This window comes from Drosophila arizonae, chromosome 4 (genome assembly GCF_054131065.1).
Source record: "Drosophila arizonae isolate 15081-1271.41 chromosome 4, UAZ_ARI_1.0, whole genome shotgun sequence".
In the NCBI taxonomy this organism is placed as follows: domain Eukaryota; kingdom Metazoa; phylum Arthropoda; class Insecta; order Diptera; family Drosophilidae; genus Drosophila; species Drosophila arizonae.
In genome coordinates, this window is record NC_142924.1 from 5,284,435 (window position 1) to 5,312,224 (window position 27,790).

The 27,790-nt window shown below is 36.4% G+C and overlaps 2 protein-coding genes and 1 long non-coding RNA gene across 16 annotated transcripts in view; 2 read left to right on the forward strand and 1 right to left on the reverse strand.

Annotated features, from left to right (window-relative positions):
• The window catches only part of LOC108613902 (uncharacterized), a 117,157-nt gene that overhangs the window by 69,906 nt on the left and 19,461 nt on the right, over positions 1–27,790 (forward strand). The window lies entirely within an intron of this gene.
• On the forward strand, positions 105–26,821 carry LOC149269037 (uncharacterized). The gene is made up of 3 exons (XM_089466763.1): positions 105–898; positions 5,373–7,026; positions 13,534–26,821. Exons 2-3 carry the CDS (start codon positions 6,291–6,293, stop codon positions 13,611–13,613), a joined length of 816 nt encoding a protein of 271 aa, XP_089322889.1. The 5' UTR covers positions 105–898; positions 5,373–6,290; the 3' UTR covers positions 13,614–26,821.
• On the reverse strand, positions 25,139–27,194 carry LOC149269038 (uncharacterized). The gene is made up of 3 exons (XR_016269678.1): positions 26,469–27,194; positions 25,853–26,382; positions 25,139–25,728 (listed from the first exon to the last, which is right to left on the reverse strand). It is a non-coding gene; the product is annotated as an uncharacterized LOC149269038 (long non-coding RNA).

A 27,790-nucleotide genomic window follows, 5' to 3' on the forward strand; every position in this document is an offset into this window, starting at 1 on the left:
CTTAAGAGAGCAGAAATTCTCTTTCCGTTTACACAATTCGCGTGGATGAAAAAGCTCTCTTTTGCTTATCAGTTGCTGCCGCTGCCGCTGCTGCTGCCGTCGCCACAGTCACCGTCGCAGTCGCTGTTTGGTTGGGCTGCTGTGCGCCGCATCGACACGGTCGAGAGTGTTTGTCATGAAAAGCGTTTGGACGGCTTCCGTTTGGCATCAGTTTGTTGGCAATACTCAGACGCGTCGGCCGCACTCGCCGTAGAGACCAAACAGAGACAGAGCCAGAGACACAGCTAACCAAAGACAGAAGATCGTGGACAGCGACGTACCGTGGTCAAAGAACGTGCAAATTGCAAATTGCAAATTTTGAAAATTAAAAACAAATAAAAGCTGGCAATGTTTATAGTTGAATGCCAAAACATTTGTGATGTGATATAAAAGACAATTCGAACGCGTTGTTCTTTTTCGTTTTGATTAAGTTCTCCCCAATTCCCGCCCTGCCCAAATTGGTTCGTTGTCCAGCTTGATTTATTTTGATTTCCGTTTTTATTTTTAAACACCAAAAATATTATTTTTCAATACGTTCTTTTACGAGCTGTTAAATTGCCAAAACATTTGCGATTCTCACTCTGTGTGTGTGTGCGTGTGCGTGTAAAGTTAATTTATATTTATGCTTTGGAATTTATGCGGTTAATGTTTATGATTTGGCCGAACAAATAAAAAGTATATCAACGCGACGCCCACAACCAAAGCCAAATATCCAAAAAACAACAAAAACAACAAATCTAAAATATATATCTTAACGAAATTGAACTTTTGCCATTGGCCGTGAATGAAAGCGAAAATTTGTTTTTGTCAAAGAGCGCGTTCTCCGGCGGCACTCACTCAACATATTTGAGCGCTAAAAGTATGCCAGAAAATAGTACAAAGCAACAACAGCAACAATATCATTAGCCTACTCATCATCAGCATCATCATCATAATCATCATTCTTCTACTCATTATTAGCATTGTCAAGTGTGGCAAGTGCATTGACTGTGGCCAAGGCACAAAGTCAAGGTGCTCAACGAAATGCGTGCCATGGCATTAATTTTTATTATGTGACATGTTTACACACACACAGTTAACATATATACACTCACACACATTTACATGTGCGTTAAGCTCTTTTTGTAAGCGTGTAAGATCTGCTGGTTCGCCTTAACTCAATCAATTAATTGTGAGGTTGCCTTTTTAATTGCCACATTAATTCGTTTAAAAAAGTCACATGTAGTATATAAATATATATAAATTCGTGTTAATTAAGTTAAAGAGCAATGCAGCGCAGATAAATATAAATATAGTATATAGTAAAATATCTATTTAATCTGTGTGTGCAATTTTTTGTTTACTCTGAAATGAGATTACTTAATGCAATTTGTGGCTTGCTGTCGTTTTTATTTGCATTTTCAATTTTCAATTTTCAATTTTTGAATCATGATGTTTATATATATGATATACATATGTTCTGTTTTATTTAGTTATAAATTTCATAGCCTTTAAAATGTTGTAGGACATAAAATATTTATTAAATGCAGAGTAAAGGCAAAAATATTTAAAAATTTTAATTTGTTGAGATTTTACTTGAACATAAATAATTTGAATTACTTTTGAGAGCATTGTACAGCTGCCTTAGACTGACTTCAATAAACCATATGTCGTTTGTATTGTGCAGCCAGAGCAGTTCAGATTATTTAGTATAATTTAAAGTAACTATAATTTATATTTTATTTTATTTTTATTTTATGAAATTTACCAAAACTTGTCAATCATGTTTAACAAAATTCCAAATAACTTTCTTTAAGCAAAAAAAAAAAAAAAATAAATAAATAAATAAATAAATAAATAAGAAAAAAATAATAATAAAGTAAATAAATAAAAAAATATAAATAAATAATAAAAAAAAATATAAATAAATAAATAATACAAAAAAAAAAAAAAAAACGATTTTACTGAAATAAATATATATATAAACAAAAAATAATAACAATAATATTTAATCAAAAGCAAATATAAGAAGATTTTTTTTCAAATATAGATATTTATTAAAAATAAAATTAAAAAAAAAGGTAAAAAAAAAGCCAAACACTAAATAATAAAAGAAGATTTTATGTTATTTTCATTTTTATTTTCTTCTACTCTTTACGCAAATGAGCATTTTAGTTAACTTAATATGATTGATGATGTTTGCTTATTTTTATGATGCTCATATATTGATTTTAGCTGGCTTTTTATAGACAAATCAAACAATAACAAAATCTATGGCTTTCTTATAAAAACAAACAATCAAAACATAAGATATTCCAACTCCTCCAATATGAATCAAATTTGAGCTAAGATATTTATCGAATAATTTGGCATATGTATTAAAAGTCAGTCTGCAAGCAGCTTTAAGTGTTAAGCAAAAATAATCTATTGTCTTTTAAGCGAAGCAATCTTAAATAGTTCCACGTTTACCTGCCATATGATTTTATTTGCTGTTAAGCTTGTTTAGCTTGCCTTGCACTCGTTTAGCGATTCAATTAAAACTGTTTCGCTAGTTTCTTATTATCTTCATATTATTTACTCTATTCACATCAAATCCTAGCAAGTTGTCAAAAGACAAATAACAAAGTATTAGCTAATTCAAGTGCTTTTCGAATGGGCAAACATGGCTGAAAGGCAACTTGTTTCAATTTCCGCACACACGCACGCATATGTGTATGTGTGTGTGTGTGTTCGAAAATTCTATTCAATTAGAAGTTTTAGTTGAGTTGAGTTGAGCCAAAGTAAATAGCCAAATAAAGCAAAAAAATAAACAACTTGCGTAGTCTGTGCAAATTGACATGAGGCCCAAAACATTTACAATTAGTGTTAAGGCAGAGCAGCCTACACGCACACATGTACACACACACACACACACACACGTGCGATGCGCACATTTGATATATGTACGTATAACAGTTTCTTCTTTTGGCATTTTTGGTTCTTGGCTTTGCCTGCCTATTGCCTGGCTATTATCCTTGGTCAATTTGTGCCACTCCCCAATGCCAGCTAACGAGCGGCCATTACGCGCCACCCGACTCAGACTCACTCGCTTTCTCTCCCTCTCTCTCTCGCTCTGTCTCTTTCTATATGAAATATTATTTGGCGGACTTTTTTCCCCTTTCTCTTTTTTAGTTGTTGCTTTTAAAATACGCACCTGAGAGTAAAGCTTTTGTCTCATACCTCTACTCTTCTCTTCTCTCCCCCTCCTCTCCGTTCTTCTGCTGCCCTTTGTGCTCAGCTACATAAATAATACGCATAGCTATGCCTTGGCTCAAGTCAGCGGCCATCTGCTAAAGCATCCTATAATGTTGTTTCAGACTAAGCTGGCTTATATTTCTCAACAGTTACGCCTGCCCCTCGGCCCCGCCTCCTGCCTCCTGCTTCTGCCCTCAACTCTCTGCTGAAGCCTTACGTGACTTTTGTGGCATGCGTCGTTTATTGGATACTTCAGTTCTGTCTATCTGTCTGTCTGTCTGTCTCTCCGTTCGTCTCTTTGTCTGTCTAGCTCTTCTTCATATTTTCTAGCTCCTGCTCTGGCCTCTCTCGCTGCTCGTGGCAAAATTAATGAAGCAGTTCATCTGACACTGAATTGATTGGCTTATTACGAACACAACTCGATTGCTGCCACAAATGGAATTCTTTTTGCTGGCTCGGTTGGCTCGGCTGCATTAGTGGCGCGACGTTGTTGTGCTGCTATGTGTGGCGCGTTGACAAGTGTCAGCTTTAGCTAAATACCCTGTAATCGCAACGGGTGGCGTAGGCAGTGCTTCGTTTGTCAGGAATACGCATTATCTTGTCCGATTTGGGCGGATCTTGTAATTTGACGTGCGATGAGCAGATGAAAATAATATGTATATACTCGAAATGCCCTGTTATAAACTGGGTAAAGGGCATGTGGATTGGGTGCAATTTTGAAAGATGAAAATTAGATTAATTTCAGGAAAGTTTGCTGCAGTCTTTAGCAATAATTCGACCATGAGAATTTCTTATATAGATACCCTGTAACATTGGAAAAATAATGAAAAGATAACTTGAAATGTTTTATTCTATTATATGTAACATTTTTTATAAAAATTGGAATACATAATGTCTTTATGTGCTTAAACATTATTCATAAATTAAAAAAAAAAAAAGAAATATGAGGAATATACAACAGATTCTGGTTATAACGACTTCGCTTATAGCGTCCGTACGGTTATTGCGACGACGGTCGCTTGAGCGATTCTACTGTAATTTACTTTCAAATATGCCTTAGAAATCTTTTATTTCTGAAGTTTCATGGTATTTTTGCTTTAATTGTTGATATTGTATTCCTGAGTTCTTGGAGAGTAATATGAAAGTATTCTAAAACTAAAACAGAGATTGTTTATATGTTGTATACCTTTCAATTGTGTGGAAAATAAGGTTAGGCAAATTTGTAAAATTTGCAGTGTATATATCTAATCATATCTACAAATAGTGCTTGGTCTTGAAAGAGGTTTTTTTTACTACTCAGACTTCTATAAGTTTTACAGGGTATTCTCTTAGTTGCACTCAAAACTCTGAGCAACTCTCCGCTCTACTAGGTCCAACCACTTCGATTGACAGCTTCTAGAAAAAAAAGCAGCCGCAATTTCTGATTGGATGGACATCGCATTGAAGCATATGCGACTTTTCCTCAGACAGCTGTATAAATGAATACAGAATTGCTTATGTATTTGTAATGTATACATATTTCTATATACTCTGTGTATATATGTGTATATGTATATGTATTTGCTCATTCCATTCAATTTGTTGCAGCAGCTTGGAAAAAACATCAAAATTACATTACGCCCCGCATCCCGGCGATCCTTGGCGAAGCATTTGGCTGGCATTGGCTTAATTATACTACTTGGCACGCCCATTTCTAGGCCATTTCTCTCCCATTTTCTGTTTTCGCTTCTTTTCTTTTTTTATGGGCTCATCGTAAAATCAAATCGAATATTTCAGTCACGTTTCAATGCTATCAATAGGTATGCCAATACATCAATGTAGGCAAAGAGCTCTGAAGAGAAGAGCAGAGAAAAGAGGAGAGCTGAGTCGAGTTGAGTCCTGGGTCCTGCCTCAATGTGCTGTCGAGTCATTAATTTTATGAAAAATCAACATTTACATAATGATGAGCATTGCGGCTTGTGTTTGATTAGTACGGCAACAAAAATGAAAAGGGGGCGTGGCACACACACACGCACAGAGGCTGCAAAAGTTTTGTACAAATTTGCATTCATGGCCTGCCAATACGAATTTATTGGCCAGCCTTGAAAAGTCAATTAAAGAAAATGCTCAACATTTTACAGGCGTATATAAAAAAAAAAGTTTCTAAAACAGTTACTAAAAACAGAAGAGAAAAACATAAAGAAAAAATTCGTTTCCTGCTTAAAGTGAAATCTACAATACGAAAAGAAAAGCAACAACAACAACAACAACAAAACTACGATTTTAATATATTTTAAAGTTAATCAAAAAAAATATATATATATGTATACATAATATAATCAACAATAATTAATCAATAATTAATATATTCAAAAGGCTTTCAATACATTGATGTGAGTTGACTAAAAATATACAAAAAAAAAAAAAAAAAAACAAAGTAAAATTTTAAAAACTATATAATACGAGAAATATATATAAATTATTAAAGCGCTTCGAATTCAAGTTGTCAATGAACTATTTTTAATAAATAAATATATATTTGAATAAATGAAAGCAAATAATTGTTATTAAATGTGCAAGCAGAACTAAACAAAAAACAAAACATATATATATATACACACATATACACATATATATACAAGAAATATATGTATATACATATTGATAAATATTTGGTCAAATTAATATGCAAACAAATGTGCAAATAATTCATTAAGCAACACGAAAAATCAAACTATGCAAATATTTGTTAATAACCAAAAGCCAAGCCAACTAAACAAAGACAAGGCCAGAGCCAGAGAGAGCGAAGGAGAGAGACAGAGATACATATATACATATATATATATAACTAATTTATAATAATAATACAAATTAAAGCAAACAAAGTTACAAACGCAGCAATTGAAAGCTTCCATTTTTGAAAACGCAAAAACTCTTAACAAATAAATATAAATATAAATATATATACACAATATATAAAGTTACTATTTTCTATAAATATAAATCAATATATATATATATTATACAAGAGCTTGACACCTGCAATATATCAGCTCTCAATGCTGCAATACGAAACCGCGTGCAGTCATCAAACACCGCGCAAGCAAACCTACAAGGAGTATCTACAGCAACATCAGCAGCAAAAGCAACAACAACAGCAACAACAACAGCAACAACAGCAGCAACAACAGCAACAGCAATCACAATCTAAGCAACCTGTACGAATCTTTCGGGTACACTATATACGCGTCAATTCGAAAGACGGCAGCCCGTCCTTTTCGTCCGGCAGCTCGAATCGTGTGGCGGCTGCGGCCGCCTCTGCGGCGCATGGCCCCAAAATGAAGACCATTGCGCCAAATATACGACGGCGGCGACGCTGTGACAAGCATCACTTGGAGCTCTATTGCAATGAGAGTGGTGCAGCGAGTGGTGCCAGCCAAGCCACCATGACTCTGAAGCCAGGTGGGCTGCGTCTGCGCGAATCGATTACAGCGCCCAGCACAGCGGCCAGCTCGCCGGTGGATGAGAAGATGTGCATACCAGCGCCGCCCATAACGCCGCCGCCCGCTTTTCTCACCGAGGGCTATAAACGTTCCAGCACCTCGGTCTCCACATCGGCGCTGCCCAGCGCCACGCAGGAGCTGCAAGCAGCGCTGCAGCCGCCGCCGCCGCCGCTGGCACGGCAGAAGCCTTCGCTGACGCTGGCGCCCAAACTGAAGCCAAAGACAACGGCAACGATTGCCGTCACCATCAACAGCAGCAAGCCACGTGGCACAGTCAAACGCAGTCTAGTAGGTAAGCAAGGGACGGGAAAAGGTGTCGGGGCGTAGGTGTGGGTGTGGCTGTGGGTGTGGGTAGAGGAGCTCTTGATACAGCGCTGTCCATTTTCGAGGTACTCATCTGGCAATTCTACAAGGTTGCCGATATTCATCGAAATAAATATTTAATAAAAAAACACGAAATATAATCTAATATACAATAGTTATAGTATACTCAATAGAGAAGACACTCTGGCTTCATAAAGTCTCTATCATATGATAAATACATCAATTATTGAGAACTATATAATAAATTATTATTATATTATGCGCAGGGGAATTTTAGATCCAGCCCGGAATCATACGAAGTTTGAATGTTTGATTTCTTCTCCATTAAGCAAACGATAATCGTTTCGTATAATCATTTTGTTCTTAAAAATGATAATTTGTGTTCCATATAATAAATATGATGTTTTGGGAGAGCTATTTAGAAGTGAATGTAGGACCGCTATTCTGATAGTTTAATTTTATTAAAATTTTGTATACTTGGTTTTTGTAAGTTAACTTTTATGAAACTTAAAAAAATATATGTACATCTTTGCTGAAATCTAATTCGATTTGGCTTATGCTAAAAAGAAGGGAACATTGTAGGAGTATATTCTGAATGGTATAGAATATATTCAACATTGACAGAGAACGTGCAGACTCTGCTATCCAGCTAGGATTATAATCTATAGGTATTTATTTTTAAATATATTCTGATTTATGTTTATGTATTTTTTTAAATTTACATTTATTTTGTTTCATTTTTGTTTTACTGTTTAGTCTATATATATTCATATATTTATTTATATTCATATATTATTTAACAAGTCCCTCAACTAGAAGGGATTCCTAAACTCTTTCCAGCTTTAACCACATTTTGTTGACATATATTAATAACTTTTCGCTAAGACTCAACACGTTTGTTGCTTTTGAAAAATGATTCGCTTGTCATATTTCATAAAACCGAGTGTCATAATGGAGTACTTCTTTCGGAGTGTATATACCCTGTGGAGCTACGTGTCGGGCTTGCTGCTGCTTTAAGTCTATTTGAAAATTCAATGTTGTTAAATTGGTCCCAAGTCGTTTTTATATACAATATATATATTGTTTGGGGCTAGCATTAAAACGCGTGCATGTTTTATGCGCCCATAAAGTCGATGGTGGTGGGCGGTGGGCGGTGTTCGGTGGCCTTGAGGGCGTGGCTGACAGCAAGTCATCAAATTGTTGTTTGCCCCGATGTCGCTGGCAGATTGCTGGTCAGGGGATTAGACTTAAGTCGAACGCGTGTGCAGCTCGCTGCAGCTTAATTGAAAATGTATGTGTGGTTGTTTATGCTCGTTGTTGTTTCAGTTGAGGCTGTGGCGGCGGCTGCGGCTCTGTGGCTCCTGTGGTTTTAGCTGTTATTGCTGCAGCAGCTGTTGCCCGATGCCTGATGCCTTTGTGCGTCATGCTTATTTGTCAGCTTCAAACAGCGCATTGATGTTTGTCATTCGAGGCGCACTTAGTGGGCGACAAGTGTTAGTCTAGTGGGTGGGTGGGTGTATGAGAGAAAGAGAGGGGGAGAGAGAGATAGTGGGAGAATGTGTGCTGGTGCGTGATATCGTCTTGAATCGTAACAGCATATATTTGCATTGCAGCTTAGAAGATATTGATAGAGAAAGGGAAGGTGGAGTGAGTGGGGGAGGGAGGGAGCGAGAGTGCTTGCAAATGTTGAACCTAACACAGCCGTCGGCTTAGAGCACACAGCTGCTGAATGTCAATAAAAAAAGCGAAGCAAGATGTTGCCAGCGGGCATAATCGACTGCTCAATACCTGTTCAGTATATATAAATATGTGGGCTATATAGGATATACTGTGTATAGAAAGTTTATATGGAAGCAAATCTAGAGGAGGGGCTTACTGCGCCTCAATTTCATGATCTTAGTTATAGGAGTATGGTAAATAAATATAAAAATACATAGAAAAATGTTTATCTACATACAATCTATCTAAATACTACAGTCAAGTCTCCATAAGTTGTAAATAAAAATCGCAATAAATCGAAAGAAATTCTATACTATTGAAAAAATTCATTATCGATAATTTGCGATAGTTTGAACTTATGTGTAAATCGAAAAAAACTGATCCCCTTGCCATTTCAAATTATCGGGGCCGGACTGTACGATCTCTACTTGTAGGGCTAGTCTTCATAAGGGGCTTACTGTGCCTATACAACTCTGCAGTCTTAGTTCTTGGAATATAGTGAGAGATGAATAAAACTAGAGAAATATATTTTTCATAAGGATAGCAAGGGCAAAGAATTTGCTGAGAGAAGTTTGCAACTAAGAGGTCACAGAGACAGATACACTATATTCTGTCATCGCTAAGTCCAGTAGATGCCCTAGGATACACTAGATAGAGTAAATATGCCGACTGTCCAGTCTCTACTTTCTACTATCAAGACATACCTTGTCTCAAACCAATATACCCCTCCCATATACATCACCATCAGGCAAATCTTGCAATTGCAAATAGATTCAATGGATGATTGCATCTTGAGTCTGAGGATTTGACGCCTTTGGCAAGGTGCAAAATGCAAAATTGTCGTCGATTTGCGGCACATTTCTTGACAATTTCGAGTGCTTGCAGCTAGAGCTGTTTGCACTGCTATACAACTATGTGAGATATTATGCAATGCAGTCTGCCGCAGCTGCAGTTGCAGTTGCAGTTGCTGCTACAAATTTACATAATGTCAAATATGCATTTGGTTTTTGGCTTTTGTGCTGCTTGCCAAGTTTTGTGGGTTTTTGTGGTAATCAAATAAAGTAAAGAAATACTAGAGAAATCTTGACCCAAGGTAAAAAGAAGAAGAAGAAAAAAAAAAAATGCAATTTGAATGAAACAATTTGCAGTAATAAATTGCAGCTGGAATTAGTCAACATGTCGAAAAGGTTATGCAATCAGAGCTTCTCGGTTATTCAGTTGGCTCGTTGCGCCATTAGCCAATAATTTCATTATTCAAATGTTTTGCTGGCATTGCATAGCTGGCAGTAATATTTTCGGTCAGCATCAAACAATTTCTAAAGCTTCATGGAGAAAGAGCGAGACAGAGACTGAGCGAGAGGGAGCTGGATTTAGTTGCCATGGCAAACTATTTGATGGCCAGGCATTTACAGTGAGTTGAAGCAGTTCGTAGCTCGTACGTCTATCCATGCTTTGAATGGAATTGAATTGAATTGTATTTTTGGCCGAAATGGAAAGCGGATTATGTGCGGTAACTTATCTCGTTGTGGCTGCTATTCCAACTGCATTTAGTGCGTGTGCCGACATCAAATAGCAAATATCGATTGAAATCCAGGGAAAGTTGTTCAAATTTAACTGGCAAATTATATGGAAAATGTCATCAACTTTGAAGTGGATGCAATGGATGCTGTGAATAGGTGTTAGATAAAGTTGATGTATTTGTGATGGAGATAAGGCAGTGAGTTGGGAGGCTTAGGTTCAGATGTGCATGAAAGAAGAGAAAATATTCACAAATTCTATTTAGAGCATTTAAGGAAATTCACATATTTATTGAGCGTTTTAGCAGCTGTTTTTTATCAATAACTTAAACAGTTGCTGACAGTTGTCTAAGCTGGATTTGTGTGATTTCTTTCATATCCTCTTTAAAGCAAATTTCGGTTAGACAAAGAAGAAATATTTTATACAAGAGATGTCTTTAAAATCTTGGATATATATTCAGAAATGAAATGAAAAAAATTTTTTTTTTTAAATTGAAAATGAAATTAAATCAAGTAAAATGTAAGCAGTTCTTCAAAATCTTCAGAGCAAGTCTCTATTGCCCTTTTGGCATATCAGAAATACTTAAAATTTTGTCAGATTATCAATGGCACTAAAATAAAAAAACAAATAAATAAAAAATTAAAACAAAAATTTTTTTAAGCAAAAAATGAAAAAACCAAGAATTATTTTTTGAGTAATTAAAAAAAATATATTTCTAATTATTATAAATAACGTATATTATAAAAATCAAAAATAATTATTACAGAGCAATTTTTATATAAAAATGAAATCATAACTCTTATTTTCAATTTTTATAATAAAAATTAAAAATAAGAGTTATGGCTTAACATTTATTATAAAAATTGAAAATAAAAATTGAATTCAAATATCTCTTGAACTAAAGGAGCTAGATCAAATATTTTTGTATAAATTTTTTATCTACGCATTAATTCATTTCATTTGATATATAATATGTATGTAAATATGTACATGTATATTTACACACACATATATATATACACATATATATATATTTAATTATCTGCATTGGCACTCGCTCAGTGACTTGCCCTGTGCACTTGACAGTAAATAGTATTTATAGTAAACCCCAATGAAACTAATGTAAACAGAGCTACAACTAGCTAGTCAAAAAACATTAGGTAAATAAACTTTACAATAAATATTTCGCTCTTGCTTTCGATTTGGGATATTGCTGAATACAAAGAGATTTATTGACTGTGTCTGGTTTATATTTCCTTACAGTCACTAAAACTAGATTAAATGCAAGAGCATCTGCCCTCTACTCTCTCTTTCATACATGTATATATATCTATGTTGCTGCTATTTCAATTTCCCCAAGTTATTTTTGCCTGACCTCAGCCTCAACCCAACACAGAAGCCTCAATTCAATTTGAGTCGCTGAGTCCATTTAAAAATTCCTTTGAATCAGGCAGTGATTGCAATTGAGGTGCACACAAAAGCCAATGCATTTTAATAATGTTGATTGGCCCGGCTAACTGGCTTGGCTCGAACTTGGAACTTGGCAACAGAGGCTAAATTAATTGGCAGTTAATTGAAAAGTTTTGGGTTTTTAGCTAAAGCAAAGTTTTAAGTGCACTCGCGCTCGGCTCGCTCTCTCGCCTCGGAGCCAAAGCAAGTGATGTTGCAACATGTTTAAGCAACTTGACGCCAAATTGCATTAAATGTATCACAGGCGGGCGTGGGCGTGGGCGTATGGTTGTGGTGGGAGTGGGCGTGCCTTAGGGGCTTCGACTCATAAGAAATGCACAGCACATCTCGAGGCAATTGGTAATGTGGCATTGAAGTTGCAGCAGCAGCAGCAGCAGCAGCAGGAAAAATAAAACTTTTTAAGGACTCGAGGGGGAGGCAGGCCTTGAGCGCTGAATGTTGCATAACTGTAAATGTTATATGTGCTGACTTCGTGAGGGAGAGAGGGAGGCGGAAATGAAGAGAGTGTGAGTGTGGTGGGAGTGTGGGAGCATTTAATGATTAAAGGCAAATCTACGTAACTTGGTGTTATAATCCGTTAAGTAGGGTTAGTCGCGAAGTGAGACCGTGCGCCCGTTAATTGAATGCGTGACTGTTTGCAGCCTTTTATGATTTACCATTTGGCAGGCCCGATCATGATGAGGGCCAGGCAGCCACAGCGTAAATGTCTGTGGCAGGTTGTGGCCTACCTCTCCCCCCTCCCCCTCCCCCTGCCAGTTTGAGGGCGATAAATTTTGCGGTCGTCAGCGTGCCGTATAAGTCGATTAAATAAAATATCAAGCGGTTACGGGTCGTGTCGTGTCGTGGCGTGTCGCATCTCGGGGCGTGCGTTAACTGTGAGCAGCTTAGAGTTAAGTAAGCGCTGATGCTTGTATTAATTACATAAATTGTATTGATTAACATTTTTAATTAGTTAATTAGAAAACTTAATTGGCAATTAAACGTTATGCTTGCAATGCGAAACGGATTCGTTTACGAGCGGAGGGGCTCTGGCTAAAGTGGAACTTGTGGGGCACTCAGAGTTGTAAAAGAGGGTTGTTTGAAAGCATTAATATATACAATATATATATATATAACTAAAATAAAAATGTTTTTTTTTTTTTTTTTTTTTTTAATTAATAAAATCTTAAAATTTTGCTTAGTAAGATATATGAAAGCTTAAGTTTTGTACAGCTTTTCTATGATTATAAATGTTTTTATGATAGTCAAACTGAATTATATATTACTATATTATACTATATTATCATTTTTTAATTTTTTATTCTTTTATTTATTTATTTATTAATTTTTGTTAAATCTCAAATAGTTAGAGATTTTATTTTTTTTTTATTTTTATTATTTTTAGTAAAATAATTGCTGAAAATATTTTTATTAGCTATTGCTGAATTGAATATATTTATATTTATGTGGGATACTTTTTGATAAAATTTCTTTCTTTCTACTTTCTACTTTTTAATAAAATTTCGGTATCAAAAATTCTATATTTTTGATCTAAAATTTATTTGTATATTATAATTTAAAAATTTTATTGGGTTATTTATTTTATTTATTTTTTTATATTTTATATATTTATTTATTTCTTTCTTTTTTTCTTTCTTTTTTTTCAAATTTATATTATCATACATATCTCTATCTTAATAATCTTAATATATTACAATAAATTAATATAAATACACAAAAATATTTCATATCAATTCTAACTTTCATCAACTTTCTTTTATATTTCCAGGTAAGTTACAAAGAAGAAGAAGAAAAAGTAAAACAAGTAGAATAAATCGAAATCTTCAGCTAAGTATGAGTTGCACTTAAACAACTTTTATGTTTGTCAGCTGCCATTCTCTAGAGATTGCGTATATGTAGCAGACAATTTGTTTATTCTCACTCCATCTCCCACTTCCACTCGCTATCTATCTCTCTCTCTCTCTCTCGCCCTGTCTCTGTGCATTAATCAAAATGTGTCCAAAGTTAGTTGCTTAAGGGCAAGTCTAACTATCAATAGGAAACCGCTATGGCCAACTGTAATCAATTACGGCATAGACAGCTTTTCTCTTTTTCTCATTTTATCAATTTTTTTTCTGTTGCTCTCTTGTCTTTTCTGCTTCTTTCCCTTTACTCAAGTTTTCTGCACTTCATAAAATGCGAGCACAAAATGAAAAGTATTTGCAATTTGATGCTGTTGTTGTTGTTGCTGCTGCTGTTGCTGCTGCAGCTGAGATTGCTTCGAATGTCGTTTGTAATCTAATCCCGAGCCAAGCCAATGCGCATATTTATGTTGCAAGTTGATAACCTGCCCAATGGAGAGCTAGCTAAAAGACAATTCCAATGTAATTTTTTGTTGCTGCTGCAGCTTGGAAACAAAATTTCATGTCGACAGCTCTGTTTGCTGTTGTTGTTGTAGTTGTTGCGATAAGCAGCGTTCGTGGCATGCCAACATTGTGGGAAAACAATTTAAATTGAATTACTTGGCTGCACACACACACACACACACTCGCACACACACATACACCCTCATAGAGCCGCGCTTGCCGCAATCAAATATGTAGTTATTTTTTGTAGCCTACTTTTTTGGGCGGCATTTAAATTGCCATTTTTGATAGTTTTACATAACGAATGCAACTGTGTGTGTGTGTGTGTGTGTGTGTGTGTGTTTCTGCTGGCGCTGTGCCAAAAAGCAAAGCATAAAAAAGAAATGCCAACCGAACAGCAAACAAAAAATTTGCACAAAAATTTGCATTGCACAAAACGTGTAATTAAACAGACTGCACACATATACACACACATGTATCTGTGTATGTGTGTGTGTGTGTGCGTGCTTTTTCATGTGTGTGATCCTTGAGCCTCGCGGCACAAACTTTACGCACTTTTCAATGCATTTTTTATGCGGCACGTGGACGCAGTCATGTGTGCTCCTCCTGCTGCTCCTGCTGCCGTTTGTCTCTGTGCGAGTTTATCAGCTTATGGCGGCCTTGCACAAAGTGCAGCAAAAGCAAGTTGCAAAAAAAAAAAAAAAGAAATGGCGGAAAATCAACATCCGGCTGCAGCAAGTGGCAAGTGCAAGGTCAACTTTGTTGAAGGACATGCCAGCAACAGCAACAGCAGCAGCAGGAGCAGCAGCAGGAGCTGCAGGATCCGCCCAACCAGTCAACACGCACACAGCATGTTCTCTGCTGGTTTGTTCAGTTGTGTTTGTATTTGAATATGGTGTATGTGTGTCCATGTGTGCCTGCGTTTGTTTGTGTATTTGTGTCCTTTTTGTGCGCATTGTTTGCTGCACCGTTACATTTCATTGCGTTTAGCTGCGTTTTGCGTTTTGTGTTTTTGTTTTTCTGCTGAACTGGATAAAAGCATCCGTTGAGGCAACTGTAGTCGAATGTCCTCTGGCATCAAGTTGACAACAATAATAACAACAACAACAAAACCATCCACAGATGCCACATGTTTCCCAACTGAAGTTGCCAGCTAATGGCAGAGCAAAAAAATTCTGGGAAAAGTTTTTTTTTCTTTCGTTACTGCACAAATATTGAATGAAAATCTATTTGTAATCTCTTGGGTTTTTCTTGGAAATAGTTCTGTTAAATAAAGTATGTAGCATGGAAAAAGAAAGCATTTTAAGAGATTGAAATCTATTTTTTTTTTCTGTTTTGCAATGCTTTTTGTTAAATTTCAAACGTCAATTATTTTGAAATGTTTAAAAAAAATTTAAGAGACACATAACATGTCATGGAACTCTAACAGTTTAATTTTAAGAATAACATTATTATGAATGTTAAGTTAGAGATTGATTTATATGTTAATTGAACATAAGATCGAACTGTTAATTAACATGCCCGGTCAGTTAAGTGCTGATATATTTCTATTACAGTGCTAAGGTTTCAATGCATTAATGTTCTGTTAGCACGGTCAATTAACAAGTCAATTAACAGTGAGAGCAGCTGCTGCTGTTAGTTTCTGTTACGGCGCAATGTTAAGTGCGTAAGAGTATATATACGAATATGCTAAACGTATAGTTAACAGCTGTGCAATGTAAAATCTAACATTCAAATAACATAGCTTGCCTGTTTAAGCAACTGTTGCAACTTGATTAACATCTGTTGCCTTTATAGTAGTGAAATTTCCCTTTAACAGCTATGCTAAGTGTCATTTAGTTAAATATTTAACAGCTGTGCACATTATTTTTAACATAAGACTGCAAAATTATTAAAAATTCTCTTTTTTTCGCGCTGTTCTTACACTTGCCTACATTCAACAGGGCGGCAAACAATGCCAACTAATTTCATGGCCATTTATCTATGCCACCTCCTGCCACTCCTTCTCCAAGTCCACGTCGTTCGTCAAAAGTCAGCATAATTTTTTGCGCCACATAATTCAAATTGTTTGCTAACGTTTCGTTTAAATAATTCAATGGTAATCTTGAAATGAGAATCAGCTCCATTAGGAACAAAGCAGGCGAATTCTCAAAAGCAAAGAAGAGTGAGTGTGTGTGTGTGTGTATGTATATATTTTATATAGGCTAACAAGTTATCTCTGCTTTATATACAGTCTGTTATATATATAATATATATTTTTCTGCCTGCATTGTTAAAGACCGCAAATTTTTATTTACTGAAGGCGGCTACACCACGACTTTGCTATATATATATATATATTATATATTTACGAAAAAAAAAAAAATTGGTTCTGCATAAAATTTGCAAGCAGCAAAAACCCCAAAAAAGTTTCAGCCAGCTTGCTGACTCTGTCTAGCTGGCATGTTGGCCATAGCTAGCTATCTCTTTCTGCATGAAATATGCGAAGCCGCTTTCAACAATTTGCGCTGGAAATTTGCACAATGTTTGTCAGCTTCGATGTGTGTATGTGTGTGTGTGTGTGTGTGCGAGTGTGTGGGTGTTGCTATTTTATGTAATACCGAGCGTAAAATAAAATTTGCACTCACTTAAATAGATGCCAGGCAGCGCTGCAGCGCCGCAGCGCCGCAGCTCTTCACGTGTCAAACTAATGCAAAAAGTGTCACAGACTACAAATTAAAAATTCAAATGAAAATGCGACGGAGCCTGGACGCAAATTAAGCGCTTCCGCCTAAACCAAAAACCAACTCTTGCTATTTCCCTCACTCTCACTCTCTCTCCCTCTCTTTCTGTAGTGCCTCGAGCTGCTTATGCAAAGAGTGACAGCGGCAGTTCGTAATTCATTTTAATGCGTCGCCTGGCCGAGCCGAGCTGAGTTGAGCATATTTTTCGGTTTAAATTTTAATTTCCTGCAACTCAATGTCGACACTTCCTGGCAACCGAAAAAGCAAATAAGGAAGACCATTGTGGCAGCTAAGGGACGTGACTGCACAGGTCCTTCCTGCACTCACTTAAATAGTTTGAAGTTGCTTTTAGTTGATTGGGTTACTGAAGCACACACACAGAGGAAGAGAGAGAGAGAGAGAGAGGAGAGAGAGACAGTGAGAGAGGGAGCTCTGACATGTAAGACGCTTAAGGCAGGCGAGCAAATAGTACCAGCTACTACTACTACTCCTACTACTACACTCTGCTACATAGATGTACTCAATGCGTGCTCAGTTCTTAAACTGTGCTACACACAATTTTAATTAAGCTCAGTTTCTTCTTTGAGGTAGAACTCAACAGACAGCCCCCAAAAGGGGAAATAATGTAAATCACAGTCTTATATATACATATATAATATATACATATATAAACACTATATATCTTTGCCTTTGGTTTTCTCTCTTTTGCTTTTTGTGTATGCTTTTCATTCCTTGCATTGCATAATTTGTTTGGCCAGCGATTTTGATGGTCTTCTATTTTATTTTTTTTTTTGTTCGGCGGCTCAGCGTATTTAGGCTTAACAAAAACAAAAAAAAAAGAAAAAGGTTATTTTCTCGCTAGACGACCTTTTTAAAAGTATTTATTTGTGCCTTAACTAGGCTTTATAACTTCTAATTAATTTGCAGACTATATAAAAAGATACAATATACAATAAAAAAGTTGATCAAGTTGAGCAGATGATTCGCAAATGGGTTCGATTGGAGGCAGAGAATAATAACAACTACGTTGTTAAGTAATTAAAAGCTGGGTTTTTTTTACTTTTGGCACAGCTTGCAGTAAAACATTAAAGAATGAGGCACGAAAGAAAATTGCAAGAATTTACGTTATAGCCGGAGAACTCGGAGAGCTCTTTTTCTCAGTAGCTCTTCATGTTGATCTTTCACTTTATTTCTTTGCAACACTATTTATATGTTTATCTTACTGTGTCTGTCTCTTTCTCTCTCTATCTGTATGTCTTGCTCTCTCTCTCTCTATCTGTATGTCTTGCTCTCTCTCTCTCTCTATCTGTATGTCTTGGTCTCTCTCTCTCTTTCTTTCCCCATCTTGTTCCAAGTGTCCCTGCTACAGTTTGATGCGACTACTGCATTTGCATTGACCTCTCAAATAGGTCTTAAAGTGGTTCCACAGCTCATCTCCTGATCTAACTGCCCCTTTGTTCTTATTCATCTCTTGGTACTGCTCTATCTCTCTCTCGCTTCCTCTCCCTCTCTCTCTCGCTCCCTTCTTGTGCTTGCTGCACTTTTTACTCTTATTCCACCTTGTGGTCGTTTAAGCATGTCTTAAATTAGGCCCAACGGACTTTTGTTTGCCTATATATATATTTCTCTTTATTTTTCTCTGCTTGTCTTGCTCCCTTTTATTATGTTTTTTAGCTGTCCTTGCTGCTTCTTCTCACTATTATTCTTCCATTTTTTGGTCATTTAAAGCTGCCTTAAAGTAGTCCCCCAGGTCATCTTTTAGTCCAGCGCTCGCCCTTACTTATATCCCTCTCTCCTTCGCTCTCCCTGCCTCTCTCTCTCTCTCTCCATCTAGCCTTGCTGCACTTCGCTGGTGTTTGGCTCTTCTTTCAGCTTTTGAATAATTCATAGCCATCTTTTTTCCCCCTTTGTTGGCCAAGGTCAGTTTGGCTGGCCGCCTGACCATAAACTATGCAATAAACTGCAGTCTCAAACAGATTCTCGTGCCCTTGATATTGCGCGTTTTGCCTTCGGAATGCCTGGCCCGGACCTTGACTTGACGTTTTACTTTTCATAATGATCATTAGCAGCAGCAGCAGCAGCAGCAGCAGCATCCTCATCAACGTCATTCGAACTCATCACAATTGTCAGCACCAAAAACATTTTTCACATTCTAATGACTGTCAGGCACTGAAAATTTCCACAGCAAAAGTTTGCATATTTTTTTTTCACTCACTCTCTATCTTTCTGTCTCTCTCTCTCTCTCATTGGTTTAGTTTTTGTAGTGCGCTTATCAAATTTGTTGGACTCTCGTAAATTATGATGCGTCCCACACATATGTGGCCCATCATTATGCTCAACATTTGATTGCTGTTGGTAGTTTTGGCTTTATCCAACTTTGATTTATGTACGAGCCACACACACACACACACACACACACACACACACTCTGGGATCTGATGTGAACTTGTCTTGTGACACGTTTATCAATGCTCTAGCTTAATTACATTTGGTTTGTTGTTTGTGGTTAGGCGATATTCCCCAAGCCAAAAACAATGTTAGCCGAGTTGTTGTAACATGACACAAGAAAGAAGAGCTCAATTCAATTAAATTGCCCAAATTAGTTATTCTTAAGAACCGACTTCTAATTCGGCAATAGAACTTGCCCTTCGACTTGATTGATTGCGGCTTAATTACCTCATGGCTAATGATTCGAATGCTGAGCGCAATATAAATGTTACAGCGATACGCGAATGCTGGGCAACAGAAATCAATTGTAAATGAAAATAATGCACTCAGACGATTTTAATTAGCTGTCTGATTGTGAATGTGAAGCCGTCGAGATGAGATTTGGAATTACAAGTTTCACTTGCTTTTATGTAACTTTTTGTTTGTGCAGATTCTACTTAGAGATTTGTTTAGATTTGCTTGCTTGATTGAGGGTATTCAGTGTATTTTAATGAGATTAATTTGATTAGTGTTAGTCAAATTTATGATATGAAAACTTTGCGTAGAATTTCTGTGTTGAGAGGTTGAGATGAGGCTGAAGCTGAAGAAATGATCGAGCTCAACGGGTTCAAGTTCTTGACTCAGGTGGAGACTGAGAGACCTATGTGACTATGTCTTAAATTTCGAAACATATATTAGCTAGATGTATTTCTCTTAAGGGTTTCAGTGCATTTTGTAGTCGTTCAATCCCTAGACCATTCTCTTCTCTTATGATATCAAGGCTGTCTTGGTTTAGAACTGAAGTCATCTGCATCTTAATTAAGTTTCCATGGACTGAACTAAAGTTGTTCAGAAAGCATCATGAACTTCCCTAAGCTAACCCGCTCACAAAACGTACCCAAAGCCCCTTCGCCTTATCTCAGTTAACTCAGCCGGAATCTGAAATACCTTACACTTACCTCACATAATATACCCCTACGTATACAAATTTCTACTGAATCAAACCTCAGCCAACTAACCTTAGCCAGCTTTATCCATCCACTCACATGCACTAACCTACCCTATGCCATTCCATAGCATAACCTAACCTAATCTAAACCAAAGCAATGCCTGCCTAACTCAACTTCTATCACTCTATGCCTCAGCCCACTTGCTGAACATAGTAGACTATAATATATTCCATAATATTCTTTTATGATTTCCGCGTGTGACATCATCGCAGCAGTCTTTTGCCAGCCAGCTTGCTTCCATTAGTGTCACGGCATCAGCGATGCCATTTCGCTGGTTAATCCAAACGCATTTCCAAACACACAGATGTGCAACGTCAGAGTGTGCCGGGGCGACGTCATCGAGGCAGCAACCACCGACAGCAGCTGCCAAGATAAACACAAAAAGCGAAACGCAAATGAGTTTCCAGCAGGTCGCTAAATATGCTGACGATGTCGGCCAAGAAACACAAAGCAGTCAGCCATAAACTATATATATATATCTGATGTATATGTATATTTGAAAATATTTGTATATTTGGAATAGAATTTTGCTTGCTCGATTTTGTTTTTGACCTTCACCCAATCGTAACGCATTTGTTTTGAGCGACGCGGAATTTAAATGAACTTCACCTTCAGAGATTCTCTCGCTTTGTGTCTCACTCTCTCATTCTCTCTCTCTCTCTCTCTCACTCTGCCTCTTTACATGTTAATGAACTTGTGGGTATTACGAGGATGTTGGCATGTCCAATGCGAATATATTTTTGGCTAGCCTCACATATTTTTATACATTGTGTGCAGCCGATCTATTTATATTCATATATATAGGTAATACTTGATAATTATTATAAATAATATAATAATTGTGTTATGTTCATGTGATTTGGTATCTTTGTAGCTTGACTCATTCGAATAGTATTTCGAGCTGTTTTATAAATACCCAGCGCACACCTATGCCACATGATTCATTTTGACAATCCTTTCACGAAACGTCGCCAGATATATTTTTCTGTCTCTCTCTCTCTTTATATATGTATATATATATATATATATATATATTTTTTTTTTTTTTTTGTGTTCTGGCGCTGTGACGTCAGTGGAACCTGTCGCACATAGATGTCGACCAGCACACATAATTCATATGTTTTATTTACTTGGCTTAAATTCTTTGATTGCCACATAAAAAACAAAATATATTTATAATAAAATGCAAAACAGGATGGACCAACGATTGATGTGTGGCGCATCGACGTTGAAATACGCTTGCACCGTGGACTTCGATATGTAAACAGAAATTTGCTAATGAATTTTTATGGGTTTTCATTTATTAAGTTTAAATAGTTTGTTAAGGAAAGATTTATAGTAAGAATTTATAGCTCAATTATTCATATGAATTACTTCTTATAGATCTATTTATATATAATGATAAGAAATTTTATATTTTCTTAGATTAACAGAGTTGCAGTTAGTCAATTTGGGAGAAAATCAAATATATAAGAATATGTAAAAATGATGTAGGAAAATATAAACAAGAGAAGATATAAACCTTACGATATAATTGGTATATGAAACAATAGGTCTTAAAGTTTTTCTCTATTATCAATTTTTGTTTGTTAATTTTTTTTTTCTAATACTTAACTTTCTAACTCTATGATAAACTTGAACAGAATATAAAGATAAATGAAAAGTTCTTCTAACTGAAATTTTAATTTAAATTAGGCTAAACCTTTTCTTAAGGGAAAATTTTTCCAAACTGCACTGCACACACCATATATATACTTCATCTATCTATTATCATATCTTAACTCTCCAACCCACAAAACATCTCCCATTAAATACGACAAATATCACTTAGCCCAACCAAAACACCCTCAGCTAGTGTATTTTGACAAATGAGCGAAAGCAACAAAATGAAAATGTTGTACAAATATTTTTAGCATAAACAACAAACAGCAAACAACAACAGAAAGTCAGGGCAAATAACTAGGCATTTTGCGATGGTTTTTGTGTCTTTTAACGACTCTGCACAAATAGCTTTACGAAAGTCATAAAAATGAAAATGAAATAAATATAAATCAAAGCAGTTTTTCGGTGGTGTTGAAATTTGTGAATTTGCCAACTTTGATTCGATAAGCCTCAAGCCACAAGTTGGGCGAGGCCACATTAATCCTTTTGGCTCTATCGAGAAGATTCTCAGAATTTGGGCTAATTAAATATTTATGTGATTCGCTTTTGTAATCTTGAATTGCTTCATGTGTAGGCTGAGTTTAATAAATGGCAGCAAGTGCATCATTAATCAAGCGTCCGATCAGCAGCTGATGACATTTCGTCTCGAGTCTTGCAGCAGGCAGCTTTTGTGCGCGCCCCAAGCTTCGAGTCATCAATCATAGCAGGCAGCTTGCTGTGGCAATGGCAAGGAAAATGCTTTTAATTTATGATTATTATTATGAACGTGGCAGACTCGAAATGAGAGAAATGTCATAAATAATTTCTTTTTAATTATGCCAATTTTTGGCCACTTGTCATCAAATTGGCTTCATCTACTATTTACTCTCGAGCCTGAAGAAATTGTTGAGACCATAAATAAACCATCATCGTCATCATCGTCATCATCATCATGTGCTGCTGCTGCTGCTGTTGACCTTGTCGACTTCCGCTGTTGCCAAATATTATTGCCAATTTATCACAACTTAAAGCAACATTTTTGCAGCCCCAGCTGGGCATACACTTGGTTTTTTTTCCTGTCCACATCCGCTGCCAATTGGCAACAATTTACGGCTTAACCTAGCCTTAGCCTTGCACTGTCCTGTTGCTGATGGAGCGAAAGAAAGAAAGGGAGAGAGAGTGTAAGATAGAGTGTGTATCCGCTCAACTGCTACATAATTCAAAGGCACAACTAATTGCTCTACCCTGTGCATGTGTGTGTGTTTGTGTGTGAAACACATGGCGTATGATTAATACGCATCAGCTTTTATCATTTTTCCGCTTCTGTTGTTGAAGCCGGCGACCTTCAGCTATTGATTGAAGTCACCGTCGCCATCTTAGGCAACGCCCCAGCCTATGCATAGCAATTGGTATACACATAATTGAGCAGCTGTGCTGAGAGTCGGGCATAGACGCACTCGAGATGCGCTGCAAGAGAGAGAGAGAGAGAGAGAATGAGAGATGCGAGTTGATTTGAATAAAGTTGAATTTAGCTGTAAGGAAAATCTAATTGATTGTTGAAATTCTGCTCTCTGTTAATACGCTGTAAATCTAATTCTGTTAACCAAATTCATGAAATTTTCACAATGAATTCGTTTAGATTCTAAAGCCAAAAGTTTTCTTTTCACAAAGCAATCAAATTCTATGCAAAACCCCTACCTTAAATTCCAATTCTTTTTATTTGAACCCAAAGTGAATCGATTTTTATGCATTTCTTTTATCAAGCTGATTCGCATCCAACTTGATTTGTTCTATAAATTTTGTTGTTAAAATAGGTTTTTGCCTGGAGAACATAACAACTAAATTGAAATCTTCATGTATTGAATACAAATTTTGTTATTTGATAGTCTGCCATACACACACACACACACACATTGGCTCACCCATATGTCGCAACCGAGCTCATATGTCAAATATACCCAAATACAATGGCATAGGGCAGCATTTGGCTAGCAAGTTTATGGCCAAAACTGCTGTTCGACACACAATATATGAGCTGACAGGCTCCGAGCATGTGTGTGTGTGTAAGTGAGTGAATGCTGTATGTATGTGTGTGTGTGTGTGTGTGTTAGGCTTTACTGCGCACTCTGCTCTGGTCTGGGTCGAAATTGTAATCATAACTTGAGCGACGCGTTAAACATAACAAAAAATAGCTTCGAGCACGTAGCCAAACACAGCCAAGAGAGACATGAGTTGGTGTGCGAGAGAGTGTATATGTGTGTGTGTGTATGTCACATTGTTGTTGTTATTTTTTGCTTGTTGCCTGTCAAAGTTTTACGCAGGAAAAGCATTTAACTCGCGCGGTTCGTCTACTGCGTTGCTATTTCGCGTTTGTTGTTGTTTTTCTTGTTTTTGTTTTTGTAACATGCGTGCGAAAAATTGGGTGTGAAAAGCACTTTGGCCATTTCGCCTCGAGAGTGACGTTTACTGTTATGCGAGCACTTCACGCGTGGCAGCCACACCCCTCCAAGTGTCTCGCCCTCTTGCAAATGGCAGCAGCTCTTCAGCTGGCAAGGCTGAGACATTTAAGCCTTTAGGCTATGTTGTAGGCCTGCCTACCAGCCAGCCATAGCTAGGCACATTAAAGTCTTTCCTTTTATTAAATTTTAAACCTAAAATGTGAGCACGCCGTAGCCCCGCCCCCAAGTAGTCGAAGTCGAAGGGCGCATTGGCTTGTGTTACATGTTGTCGGGGGCAACAAATCCGCTTTGATGGGCTTTTACCTCCAATGCCAACGTCATGTATATAGGGTTTTAACTGTATGTACATGTCTATATGTCTATCGGTCTATCTATGTCCTATCAGTACTCCGAGGCTATTCAAGTTATTTGCGGTCAGCGTTTGGCAAATGAATTGCATTTAAATTGAATTCCCATAAATTAAGTTTGCATAGTTTTTTAAGTGAAACTTTTTACTAAGAAAATCTCTTATATTTCAGTTTTATGTAATTTTTATTGTTGATATTTGTCTTATATAAAAATTGCATAAAAATTTGCCAAAAATTAACTCAAACTTTTGCTTGGGCCTTTACAGCTATTAAATTTCTTTGCAGTTAAAATCAGGTTTCTATTTTCGTCTAAATTTTGTCAACAATATTGTGTTTTATAAATATATATATACTAGCTGGCCCGGCAAACGTTGCATTGCCCTCTATATTATTTCTAGGTAAAAAATTGTTGAAAGCTATGTTGTTCAGGCTGGGATACACTGATAAATTTATTAATCGGATTTTCATTCAAGCACCTTGTTGTAAACGACATTCTTCGTTTTTTGGTCGGGTGCAAGAACAAATAATGCGGATCGTTTGCCAACACGTGAGCATGCCACGTACAATTGACCATGAGAAAAACACGCATTTTCTAGATTGAGGCCACAAATAGTCAAAGATTGGCCCTGTGACTTGTTGATCGTCATGGCGAAGGCAAGACGAAGCGGGAATTGAATTCGTTTAAATTCAAAGGGCATATCTGTTGAGCTCATCGGAATCCTAGGAATAAGAACTTCCTCATCTTTAAATTTTCCTTTGAGTATCAACGCGTGAATCACATTGCTCATCAGTTTTCTTATCACCAAACGCGTTCCATTGCACAGTTTTGGTTGGTTTAAATTTCTAAGCATGCAAATCATGGAGAATTGCTCTTTTCATAGCTGTGTTCATTTCTTGACGCCGGTCAAGTTGTTCTTCCATATTGCCCATGAAGTATATTTGCAAGAATTTTTGCTGTGCATCTTCAATAGGTTGCAATGATCCAATGCGATGGCAAATCTGGCCTTGAATCTTTAAATTCAAAGCCATAGTTATAGTTATATTTACAAACACTATTTACAGAAATCTAACAAACTACATTATTCAAAATTTTTTTTTGGCAGTCATAGAAAATAAAATTTTTAACGTAAATTACCTTAAATATCCGTCTCCAATATTTTCCGCCCCAAATTATGTCATTTGGAAACAGGCATTGTATTTTTGAGTGTTCGCTAGAAAATGTCGTGATTCTAGTGTTTCGCCATAAAGCAGGGAACGCAATGGCTATGGTGACCGCTAATGGCAATGTCACTTTACCACTAAGGCAGCACAAACCGGGCGTTTCACCAGCAAACTTCAATGCGCCACAATGCTAGCAAACAACGTCCATTGGACCAATGCAAACTAAACGATTCAAGCTGTAATCAATGGTGCAATCATATCGAAACGCTGCTCGATTCAAATCAATCCTTGAACCATTTCTTATTGCCATTTCACGGGCTGCCTCTCTTTGAGAAGCACGAATTAAGGCCCTTCTTCCCTGGGTACTAACGCGGAGCCTTTCTCGGGCGATTTCTCGCTCTTCGTCAGATAATTGACTCGCGCTATTCCGTTGCCTAATTGCATTATGGGTCCGCCGGGAAAAATTAGATCTTCTAGGACGCGGCATTTTTATTAATAGTAATACTGCCCTCGCACAAAACCATATAAAACAATCGAGAAATATAAATATAAATAATTTACACAAATTTATGTTTGAGACAAACAAATACCTGAACTTTCGAGATATTTAGCTTTTGTAAAAGTCCAAAAATACAATTTTTAATAATTAACTTTTTTTTTTTAATTTCGAATTTTGAATTTTTAATTTTTTATTTATTTTTGATTGTTAGGTTTTAATCTTTTGATTTTTTTTTTAATTTTTGCATATTTTTGATTTGAAATATTTATAAAGTTTAAAAGTCCGAAAATATACAAAGCCAAAAATACACTTTTTAATAATTACCTTTTTTTTTTTTAATTTCGAATTTTTAATTTTTTATTTATTTTTTGAACAGTCAGGTTTTAATCTTTTGATTTTTTGCAGATTTTTGATTTGAAATATTTTTCCTTTTGATTTGAAATTTTTTTTTTTTTTTTTTTTTTTTTTTTTTTGAATAGTCAGGTCTGCTCGAGTTCAGGAGACCGTAGACTGACTGACTACATTTGTTTATTTACTTCTACACTATTGTCAAAACTGTCACTGTTACCAAGCCTACTGGGTATAAAAAAAATTTGAACATTTGGGGAAAAAACCGCGTTTTTCAAGTATTCGGCAAATTTTTTCAGTATTTTTAAGACCCTATACTAAACTCGTTGCGGAGACAAATCCAACAAATCAAAAACCATGAAAATTGGTTCAGCCCAAATCAAGTTATAAGCAGTCTTCATTTTTACACAACTTTCTTTTATATATATAGATATATATATATATATATATATATATATATATATATATATATATACTTATATAAAGATATTGGTGGGCGTACAAATCCAGCGCCGTCTGGCGTTTAATTTTATGTCTTGCATTATTTTTTTGGCAGCCAAATTTTTGTTGCCTACTCTTTAGCGCCTATAAATTTGACACCTCCAGCGCGCCGCACGTGCTGTGAGTGAGTGAGTCTGCCAGTGTGAATGTGTGTGTGTGTGTATATATTGAGTGTGCCTGCTCGTAAAGTTTTTGCCATGCCCGTAGCCTTTGATTATGTTGGCAACCACAACTCAAATTCCACGAGCCACGAACTTTGTCCAACTTTCTCGAAACTTTTTCTTGTTTTTGTTCTCTCTGGATGCTCTCCATTTCACACGCCTCCCCTCAGTGTCCACTCACCGTACCGCCCTGCTCTCTGACAGTCATCCTTTTTCCATTTCGTTTCTTGTTCTTCTTACATGTTTTCTATAATACTTTTTCGCTTTTTCAGTTTTCCATTAAGCACTTTCTTTTATTTCATTTGTATTATTTGTTCGGAGTTGCCCGTCTTGGCCAAAATTAAATGTTATTGGCCTCGCTGGCGTTGCTTTACGAGATGCCCAACAATTTTAATGCCCATAA